The sequence below is a fragment of the Peromyscus leucopus genome, chromosome 2 (genome assembly GCF_004664715.2).
Source record: "Peromyscus leucopus breed LL Stock chromosome 2, UCI_PerLeu_2.1, whole genome shotgun sequence".
NCBI lineage: Eukaryota > Metazoa > Chordata > Mammalia > Rodentia > Cricetidae > Peromyscus > Peromyscus leucopus.
In genome coordinates, this window is record NC_051064.1 from 125,355,783 (window position 1) to 125,367,023 (window position 11,241).

The 11,241-nt window shown below is 50.0% G+C and overlaps 1 protein-coding gene across 1 annotated transcript in view; it reads left to right on the forward strand.

Annotated features, from left to right (window-relative positions):
* Mtf1 (metal regulatory transcription factor 1) overlaps nt 1-11,241 on the forward strand; it is a 51,579-nt gene that overhangs the window by 35,368 nt on the left and 4,970 nt on the right. Inside the window, 6 exon segments of the mRNA XM_037202922.1 lie at nt 4,220-4,322; nt 4,775-5,373; nt 9,120-9,183; nt 10,902-11,093; nt 11,096-11,180; nt 11,182-11,240. Coding sequence (XP_037058817.1) covers nt 4,220-4,322; nt 4,775-5,373; nt 9,120-9,183; nt 10,902-11,093; nt 11,096-11,180; nt 11,182-11,240 — 1,102 coding nt within the window.

Here is an 11,241-nt window from a genome sequence, read left to right on the forward strand (position 1 = left end):
TTGGCCTCCTACAGCTCTGGGATTATATGTGCTCAAGCAGCAATGCTAGCCTGCCTCCTTCCTCCCTCCCTCCCTTCCTCCCTCCCTCCCTTCCTTCCTCCTTCCTTCCTTCCTCCTCCCTCCCTCCCCCCTTCCTCCCCCTCTCTCTCACTCTCTCCCTCCCTTCCTCTTTACTTTTCTCTCTCTCTGTCTCTCTCTGTCTCTCTGTCTCTCTGTCTCTCTCTCTCTGTGTGTGTGGAGAGAGAGAGAGAGAGAGAGAGAGAGATTGACTTTTCAGGACACAGTGCAGAATCTGAAAGTCCCAGCCTTGGCCCTAGTCCTAACACAGCTGGGTAGGGAGCTGGAGCTGCTGCTGCTGCAGAGGCTGCCGCCATTCTCCTTCATACAGTTAGTCAGTGACTGCACTTCCCCCTTACTTCTTTTTGGTTGGTTGGTTGGTTTTGTTTTGGCTTTGAACTCACAGAGATCCCCCTGTCTCTCTTCCCATGTGCTGGGATTAAGGGCCTGCACCACCCCCCTGGCTCCCCCTTGGTTCTCGCAGCAGATGGAATCAGAGTAGGGTGATTGCCTCTGAAGCAGTTCCGTAACTGAGGACCCCCACCCTGGGGGACAGCCCCAGTCACACGTTCTGCCCAGCAGCAAGGCAGCCCTTGAGCTCTCTGTCCCATGAGCAGAGTTGTTGCAGAGTGCCTGGAAGATGATAAGCTGGCAGCTGGGACAGAGTCCCACCCAAAGATAGGTTTTACTTTGATTTATAGTACAGTGTCTTCTTTTGAAATAGGATCTGGCTGTATAGTCAGTCAATGCTGGCCTCAAACTCACAGCAGTCCTCCTGTCTCTATCTGGAATTATAAGCATGAGCCATAAAACCCTTCTTATACAGAGTGCACACCCTCCCTCCCTCCTCCCTCCCTCCCTCCCTCCCTCCCCCCCCTCCACATGTTATTGAAAACACTGTGCACAAGTCAGCATAACCTCAGATGTTGGTCCTCACCTTCCCTGTTCCTTTGAGGCTGCAGAGTCTCTGCTGTTTTTCCCTCAGGCTCACTGGGCTCTCAGCTGGGCATTCTGTCTCCCATTTCTTTGGCTGTGGAATGCTGGGACCGCATAGGCTCATGCTGCTCTGTCTAGCTTTTCTGTGTCTTCTGGGTATTCAAACTCAGGTCTTCACACTTGTGTGGCAAACACCTTTACCCTTTATCCCCTGACCCATCCCCAAGGTCCCTCTTTGTCTTGCTCCTTCCCAGTTTTCCCCTCATTTTTAAATTTGTTCTTTTGAGACAATACCTTACCCTGGAGTCCAGGCCAGCTTTAACATACTGCTCATCCTCAGTCTCCAGGACCCTGCGGTTTTAGGCAAGAGCCACCATGGATTGCTTTTATTTGCAGTTCACATAAAACCTGTATTCTAACCCTGACTTAAACTTTGGAGGTCCCTGGCTTGCACTGTTCCAGGATTTACCGGTCTAGATGACTCAGGTGCATCTGCTCCAGGATGTCAGAGCATTCCGGTCCTGCCCTACTGCCACCCTGCTTTCCTGGACTTTCATATAGAACTCTGAAATGGAAGTGGACAGTGGGCAGAATTGTAGCTTCCTTTCATTTTGTTAAATCTTGTCTGTATGGGCAAGGTATGTGCAGGTACCCACGGAGGCCAGAAGCACAGATTCCTCTGGAGTTTGAGTTCCAGGTGGTTGTGAGACATGGGTACTGGGAACTGAGCTCTGCAAGAGCAATGTGTCCTTAACCACTGAACCATCTCTGCAGCGCCACCTTTTAGTTTTTAAATGCCTTTGACCTCTGGCATTTTGTTAAGTATAAGACTTTCTCTGTTTTTTTCACTGAGGTTCTTAGGTTGGTTTGATTTCTTACTGTGGCACATGTTAGAATGTCATAGATACTCTGTAATGACCTTGAAAGATTATGTCACTACTACAGAAACGGGGCAAACTGCAGGGAATTATTTCAGTCTGTGTTCTATTGCTGATAACACAATACCACAGACGAAGTTTTACAGAAAAGATATTTACTTTGACTCATGTTCTGGAAGCCCAAAGTTGATGGGTGGATGCATGTGTGTTCCTGTGTGTGCAGGTGTACAGTCATTATGAGCTGAGTGTGTGTGTTCCTGTGTGTGCAGGTATACAGTCATTATGAGCTGAGTGTGTGTGTTCCTGTGTGTGCAGGTGTACAGTTGTGATGGGCAGGGTGTGTGTGTGCAGGTGTACAGTTGTGATGGGCAGGGTGTGTGTGTGCAGGTGTACAGTTGTGATGGGCAGGGTGTGTGTGTGCAGGTGTACAGTTGTGATGGGCAGGGTGTGTGTGTGCAGGTGTACAGTTGTGATGGGCAGGGTGTGTGTGTGCAGGTGTACAGTTGTGATGGGCAGGGTGTGTGTGTGTGTGTGTGTGCAGGTGTACACTTGTGATGGGCAGGGTGTGTGTGTGTGTGTGTGTGTGTGTAGGTGTACACTTGTGATGGGCAGGGTGTGTGTGCAGGTGTACAGTCATGATGGGCAGGGTGTGTGTGTGTGTATTCCTGTGTGTGCAGGTATACAGTTGTGATGGGCAGGGTGTGTGTGTGTGTATTCCTGTGTGTGCAGGTGTACACTTGTGATGGGCAGGGTGTGTGTGTGTGTGTGTGTGTGTATTCCTGTGTGTGCAGGTGTACAGTCATGATGGGCAGGGTGTGTGTGTGTGCAGGTGTACAGTCATGCTCATGCTGGTGGAGGCCAGAGGTCATCGTCAGGTGTCCCCCTCTGTCACTCCCACTTTAGTTTTGGGGACAAGGTCTCTTACTGAACCTGGAGTTCACCACTGTGGCTGGATTGGCTGGTCAGCAGGCTCCAGAATCATCCTGACTCTGCCTGCCCAGTGCTGGGGTCACAGACATGCACCACTGTATCTGCCTTTTGTTATTGTCATGCTTATATTGATTCATTTATTTTGTGGGGGTGTGGGTGCTAGGCATCCATTGACAAACACATCACAGACTGAGCCCTTAACCCACCTCCATTATTTGGGGGACAGGAGTCTCCACATGTAGCTCAGGCTAGCCTTGAACTTGGGCTGGCCTTGGACTCTGGTATACTGGGACGGCAGGTGTGTGCCACACCTGGCTTTAGTGGTGGCCTTTTTGGCAGGAAGGTTCAGTGTGTATGCCCTGGTCTCTTTCTTTTTTTTAGACCGGCTATCCTGGATCTCACTGTGTAGACCAGGCTAGTGTGGAACTGACGAAGACTCACCCATCTCTGCTTCCCAATTGCTTAGATAAAGGCTTGTGCTGCCAGGCCTGGCCTTTTCCCTTTTTATGAAGCCAGTAGCACTGAGTGTTAGACCTCACCCCAGTGACCTTACCTGATCCCGACTCCCTAAGCTTTATGGAATTAAGCCCTAGCATGAGTTTCTTTCTCTTTTTAAAAAAGGAATCCTTTTGGCTCAATTAACGTGAGTTTCCATGAGGCATATTATAGCAGTAATATTCAGACTACGATCTCATTTGTATGTAGGATTTGGTTTTTTTTAAACAGGGTTTAGAAGATTTAGATTTATTTTTATGTACATGAGTGTTTTGCTTGCACACTGCATGACTGTTGCCCATGGAAGCTGGAAAAGGGTGTTGAAACTCCTTGAACTAGAGTTACAGATGATTGTTAGCACCATATGGGTCCAGGGTATACCCCATCCCATCCCCAAGCCCCCTGTACTTAAACATGCTAGAGTAAACATTTCAGGCTTTGTGGAACCCATAGTGTGTCCCAGCTCCTTGCCTCTGCTGATATATTGTGAAAACAGCCTTCCTGTGTGAGTGCCTACATTCCAGTGAAACTTTGTACAAAAACTTGCAGGTCAGAGCTGCTGATTCCTCGTGGCTCAGTGTCAGGGAAACACATGTCCTGTGAGGAGGTGGAGCTGAATGCTGGCTGTGATGGTCCACACCTGTGATCCTGGTGCTTAAGGATCACGGCAGTAGATCAGTACCAGCTTGAGCCATTTAGTGAGACCCTGTCTCAGAACAAAAAAATATGAGTACTGGGGAGGTAGCTGGGAGTGGAATGCTTGCCTGAGGTGTGCTGGGCCCTGTGTTCAGTCTCCAGTACCTACAAAAGGGAGAAAGGAACAGGAATCCCATCAAAAGGTCATTCTAGGTGCCCTGCTTTGTTTATGTTAGTCAAGGGGAAGACTTTCTCAGGATGACGAATTTCACCTTTCTCCCCGTCAGGCACAGGACCAGGACCTCAGCACAATTTCACCAGCAATCATCTTTGAATCCATGTTCCAGAATTCAGATGACCCTGCAATTCAAGATGATCCTCTGCAGACAGGTATGTTTTCACGTTTCAGTCCATCTTTCCCCAACTCCCTTGGATGCATAGGGAAGGTCTCCTTTGCAAACTCTTGTTGGATTTAAAAGAACAGCAGGAGCTGTGGACGGTTTTCCTTCCTTGTGCTGCTCTGTTCATGAGTGGGTGGGACCCACAAATGAGGCTTCTGACGTGTAGGTAACACTGCTAGAGTGGAAGGCCTGTCAGTACAGCTTCCCGCTGCCAGATGTCTTCTGACGAGTCACGCCAGAAAGCTTGCCTCTTCTCTTTGCAGAAGCAGCACAGGATACTTTTGTGCTAGTTAATTTCCTTTAGTACTCGTCTTTATAAAGTGTGCTTGATCAGGAAGCCAGGCCAGCTAGCAGTGAAGTGATTGGCCCATAAAGACTGTTTTTGCGGTGCCCATGAAACTCGGGATGTGGATACACGTTTCTTCTTCTTTGCCTTGCCAGCTGCCTTGATTGAGAGTTTGAACGGTGACGCAGAGTCAGTCAGTGATGTTCCACCACCTTCGGGGAATGCAGCGTCTTTATCTCTTCCGCTCGTGCTGCAGCCTGGCCTCTCTGAGCCTCCCCAGCCCTTGCTCCCAGCCTCGGCTCCGTCCGCTCCTCCACCGGCCCCCTCCCTAGGACCTGGCTCCCAGGCAGCTGCGTTTGGCAGCCCCCCTGCCCTCTTACAACCTCCAGAAGTGCCTGTTCCCCACAGCACACAGTTTGCTGCTAATCATCAAGAGTTCCTGCCGCACCCCCAGGCGCCACCCCAGACCATCGTACCAGGACTTTCTGTTGTTGCTGGGGCTCCTGCATCAGCAGCAGCAGTGGCATCGGGCGTGGCAGCACCAGCCCCACCACAAAGTACTACTGAGCCCCTGCCTGCTATGGTCCAGACTCTGCCCTTGGGTGCCAACTCAGTCCTAACTAATAATCCCACCATAACCATCACCCCAACTCCCAACACGGCCATCCTGCAGTCCAGCCTAGTCATGGGAGAGCAGAACTTACAGTGGTTATTGAACGGTGCCACCAGTTCACCCCAAAACCAGGACCCAATTGTAAGTATTACTCCGAATCACACTCGGGTGTGTGTGTGTGTGTGTGTGTGTGTGTGTGTGTGTGTGTGTGTGTGCGTGCGCGCGTGCAGTGTCTACAAAGGACATGTCCCTTCCCTCCTTCCTTTCTTCTTTCTAGTGGTAATGGGGATTGAACCTTCCCACGTGCTAGACAGTGCTCTACCACGGAGTGCAGCAGCCTTCAGTCTGTTGTTTCAAAGGGGAAGTGGCTAGCTTGTCTACCTTGAAACATGAATCCATGTAGCTGTTTCTCCCAGTAAGGTGTTGCAGATCCACAGGAGTGGATTGGTATCTAAGTTAAAGACGAAGACAAACAACACACCTGAACGAACATTCCTTCTAAAGTTAATCACATCGTCTAGTGCCACACAGACACTCCCAGCCTGTGGCCTATGGGCTGGCTGCATGTGTCCCAGGATGGCAGTGGTTTGGCTCAGCATTGGCAGACCACATCATCAACTTGTATGTAACATCCAAAGGTTGGACTCTCGTGTGCAGGAGAGCAGTCAACAGACCCTAGAGGCCCAGGAATGTGTCAGGGAAGCAGATCTGTTCACTTTCTTCTTTTCTTTTTGCAGTGCAAGGGGTCAGACCCATTGCCATACACATGCTGGGCTAATAATCCACCACTGAGCACACCCCAGGCCAGAGGACCTTTCTAAGAATTTGGTCTTGACTCTGGAAACCACTTGGCTGCCATGTCAGTGTGTTTTGAGAGCCTAGTATTTGCCAGATTCTATGCTGGAGGATACAGAGAAATGAAAAGCATGATTTATTTTAAGATGTACATTCAAGGAAAGAGACTAAAATATTAATATTACCAATGGGCAAAGAGCCCGATATTACCAGCAGTGAAGCAAAACAAAGTAAAGGAGCCCTTTCGATGGGCTCTTACGTGAATGGGGTGACTGTGCACTCTTTTTGTTTTGTTGTTTGTTTTTTGGTTTTTTGTTTTTTTTTTTTTCAAGACAGGGTTTCTCTGTGTAGCTCTGGCTGTCCTGGATCTCACTCTGTAGACCAGGCTGGCCTCGAACTCACAGAGATCCGCCTGCCTCTGCCTCCCGAATGCTGGGAGTAAAGGCGTGCTCCGCCACCACCTGGCTTGACTGTGCACTCTTTTAGGATGTTTACTTATTGTTGAGAGGGCACACGTGTGCACGACAAGTGTGTAGAAGTCAGAGGCCAATTTGTGGGAGACATTTCTTGGTGGCAGGTGTCTCTACCCACTAAGTTTTTTTGTATTTTTTGTTTGTGTGTGTGTTTTTAAACTGGGTCTCTACAGCCCTGATTGTCCAGAAACTCATTAAACTCACAGAGATCCGCCTGCCTCTGCCTCCCGAGTGCTGGGATTACAGGCCTGGGCCACCACGCCAGGCTCCGCTATCTTGCCAACCCTCTCTTAGGTTTTTTTTTTTCTCCAGTTTTATTTTTAATTTTTGTGTATGAATGTGTTGTCTGTACGTCTGTCCACCACGTGCTAGCCTGATGTCCTCAGAAGCCATAGAGTGACCGGTCCATCCAAGGCAAAGTGGAGTCTTGAAAACAGGCACTCAGAGGCGCGCACCGGCACACAGATCAAGTGGGCCTTGAGCCATGGCTAGGGACTGGGTGGAAAGTAGCAGGATGTAAACAAACTGGAAAAACTGTAGAAATGGCCTGGCAGCCACCTGTGAGTGAGATGGTCAGTCCTTGGAATGGCCTTTGCAGTATTCTCTTCCAGTCTGCCTGCCTAGAGTCTATTGTTCCTGAATCTGCCCTTGCGGAGCTGTTAAAACAAATGCCATTCTTTCCCTGGGAATCATTTACATAGATTTACATGTGGTCTCTTACCTGTGTGTGGGGGCTAGAGAACTAAGTTTAAGTCCAGCCCGGGCTATAAAGCCAGATCCTGTATCTACACACACACACACACACACACACACACACACACACACACACACACACACACCATAAAACGTAAAGAAAAAAGGGGTGGTGGGGGAAGACCGGACACTCCTTTCTCCCATCTTTTCTCTTTTATCCCCTGTGTCGGGGACTAAACCTATGCAAGTGCTCTCCCGCTGAACTCATTCCTCAGCTGTCTATCATTCGTTTTATAGTTCTGTCTGTATCTTAGCCAGAAATCAAAATTCTTCCCAGACTCATGCCGAAGCACATTTTGTTGTGTTTTAAATTAGAATTAAAATTGGGAGGCAGAGGCAGGCAGATCTCTGTGAGTTCGAGGCCAGCCTGGGCTACCAAGTGAGTTCCAGGAAAGGCGCAAAGCTACACAGAGAAACCCTGTCTCGAAAAAAAAAAAAAAATTAGGATTTAAAAAAAAAAAAAAAGCCCCTTTAAGATAAGAACAGTTTTTGTGCTCTTATGTGTATGGATATTTTGCTTGCATGTATGTCTGTGTACCACATGTGTGCAGTGCCTGTGGAGGCCAGAAGAGGGCACTGGGTCCCCTGGAACTAGAGATAGAGACTGCCAGGTAGATATACCACTTTGTGCTACTGTATAGATACTGGGAACGGAACTCTGGTCCTCTGGAAGAGCAACCAGTTACTCTCAGATGCTGAGCCGTCTCTCCAACCCCAGAAACCCTTTAATGTAATAGGAAGTAAAGTGAAATTTTAGTACAGGTTTGTTTTTTTTTTTTTTTTTCTTCTCCGAGACAGGGTTTCTCTGTGTAGCTTTGAGCCTTTCCTGGATCTCACTCAGTAGACCAGGCTGGCCTCGAACTCACAGAGATCCGCCTGGCTCTGCCTTCCGAGTGCTGAGATTAAAGGTGTGTGGCACCACCGCCCGGCTCTAGTACAGACAGGTTTTTTGCTTGTTTTAGTTTTTGAGGGGAGGGTATCTTACATTAGGTCTGGTCTCAAACTCACTATGCAGCCAAGGCTCCTGACCTTCTAGCCTGAGTGCTGTGTGCCTCTGCACAATGTATGGTCTTCATAGGAACAATACAAAGGCTGATGTGTCCTGACTGTGTTCTCATGTACCACCTCATTCATCTTGAGAGGCCTGTGGGCGGCCCTTCAGTTACCATCTCAGCCTTAATAGGAAACTGAGGCTCTAGTGACTTAAGTCACTTGGCTACAGTGTCAGCATGAGAGGTGGAGGCAGGGGGATCACAAGTTCGTGGCCAGCCTGGGCTACATAGTTAGAGCTTGTTTCATAAGACAAAACAAAAACAAATGAAAAAGTCCATTCACTTGCCTGACAGGTGACCGAGCCTGGACATGAATCTGGTGTAGCCAAATCCAAGACCCAGAGCGGGACTCTCCTGAGCCCTTGGAGTACTGCATGCTCAGGGTAGATAGATAGCCTTAGCCTGCCCTGGGGGGTCAGTCTAGACCCTGAGGGGTCAAAAGGAACTTTGCAGCTCTCACAGAGAATTGGGATGGACAAAGCTAGCCCAGGACTCCCTCTAAGAAGGCCGTCGCTTGAGAAAAGCAGCCTCGGAGGGGTCTTTGGACAAATACAATCCACTGGACAGGCAGCTGGGAGACGGCCAAGTAACGGGGACAAAGCTGGCTATAATGTCAGCATGGAATGTCAAACAGTGCAGTGACCTCATATCAGCGCCCAAACAAAACACCCTTCAGTACAGAAATGCCGGAACACTGAGGGTTTTCTGTCTTCTTGGGTGACCACGACAACCGGGGAGGCTTTGGAGCCTTGGATGGCTGCCGCACTGGGTGGCCGTCATTGTGACCATTGTGTTGTGTTGTTGTTTCCCTTAGCAGCAAGCATCGAAAGTCGAGCAGGTCTACTTCACCACTGCGGTCCCAGTGGCCAGTAGCACAGGTACGTAATTCCACGTCAGCTTTCAAAGAAAGTCCGCCGCTCTCTGTCCCTGCTTCAGGTTTTAGGTGTTTTTAAAATCATGAGACAGCCTCAGTGACGTTGACCTTCCATTGTTTACTGGGGGTCCTTAGAAAGCAGGTCCTGGGCAGTGTGGAGAGGGTGCAGAAGCCAGCAGCAGTGCCGTGTGCACTTGCCTGGTGCCTGTGTTCTCGTGGCGACCAGAAGCTGGTGTGCTGCTGCTGCTGGTGAAAATGCAGCTCCATTCTTTACTGTCTAAGTGCTTCCCCTTGACGGAGCTTGGACACGGAACCAGGGGAAACCAGGTTAAATCACAGTTAATGCTAAAGAGGGCAGTTGTTAATTCACGGGGCTCTTTTCTAATTACAGTAAGCAGCAGCAGCAGCAGCATCTGGGTCAGACTCGCAGAGCTGAAAGGTCCTTTCATTGGAGTGCTGTTTTCTTTTTCTTTTTTCTTCTTTTCCTGGTATTAAGGCTTGAACCCAGATGCTCATGCATGTTAGTCAAACTTCCTACCACTGAGCTATATCCCCTAGCCAGACCTTTCATTTGAAACTTTTTCTTTTTATGTATTAAACCGAGAACTAGGCATGGGGGTGCATGCCTGTGCTGCCGGCACTGTGGGCTAAGGCAGGAGTGAGAGAATTCAGCTCCGGGTTAGCCTGGGCTCTGTAGTGAATTCTAGGCCAGGCTGATAAAAATCCTGCAGTGGCAGGCTGACTGAAACAATTAAGTGGGTGAAATAAAGGTAAATGGAAGGAGAGAGAAAAACTGGGACCTAGCCAGGCAGTGGTGACACATGTCTTTAATCCCAGCACTCGAGAGGCAGAGGCAGGTAGATCTCTGTGAGTTCCAGGACAGCCTGGTCTACAGAGAGAGTTCCAGGACAGCCAGGGCTACACAGAGAAAATGTTTCAAGAAACAAAAACAAATAAAAAAAATTGGGGCCCAAGGAGACTCATTGACTCCCCCAAGATTGTACATAAACCTGTAAGAGAGCTCTGACCGCCTCGTTCCCACCCTGTGTCCTCTCACTAGCCTTCAGCTCTGTTGTACACAGAACCTGGCTAAGTCCAGACCATATGTGTACATGATACACACGAACGTGAAAGGAGGATGGATATGAATGTGTGCACAGACCAGGCTGGCTGTGTCAGAGACCAGCTGACATCTCCCGTAGGTCAGACAGGGTCCCGAGGAGCTGGGGGTCCTTAGAAAGCAGGTCCTGGGCAGTGTGGAGAGGGTGCAGAAGCCAGCAGCAGTGCCGTGTGCACTTGCCTGGTGCCGTGTGCACTTGCCTGCTGCTGAGGCTGGTGGCCACTGGGTCGTCGTTTGCACAGCCTGCAGAGAACACCGCCTGGGCCAGGAAGAGAGCAGAGAGAGTCAGCTGGACCTTGAAAGTGGAGAGTAGTTCTTCCAAAGAGCAGCACTGTCTGAAGACGGGAAGAAAGGCATTCGCTGTGGCCTGCACAGATGGGCAGCAGAGATGGACTGGGTGCATCTAGAGTGTGTGGGTGGCTCTTCTAAGAAGGGAGGGATGGGGGACACCTGGCAGGCTTTCTCCCTGAGAAGGAACCTGGGCCAGTGTAAGCATGGCATCCTTCCCACCTATCCCGCCTGGCTCCTCAGCAGTCGTTTCTCCCTCGTCCCTGCTCCCCTGGCAATCTGAAGAGCAGTCTCTCTCGCCTCCTCTCTCACAGGGAGCTCTGTCCAGCAGATCGGCCTCAGTGTCCCTGTCATCATCATCAAGCAAGAGGAGGCCTGCCAGTGCCAGTGCGCTTGCCGGGACTCTGCGAAGGAGCGGGCGGCCAGCCGGAGGAAAGGCTGTGCCTCCCCACCCCCTCCAGAGCTGAACCCCCAGCCTCCTGATGGGCCCAGCCTTCAGTTACCGCCCTAGACTTCTCCCTCCCCCCGGCCCCCTCATCCTCCTCCACCGGACCCTCTTCCTGTGAGCAAAGCAGACAGGCTGAGGCTCCTCAGACCCTCTGAAATGTTAAGTGCCATGGATGTGTCAAAGTTCCTGTCCTTTCAGAGCCTGGA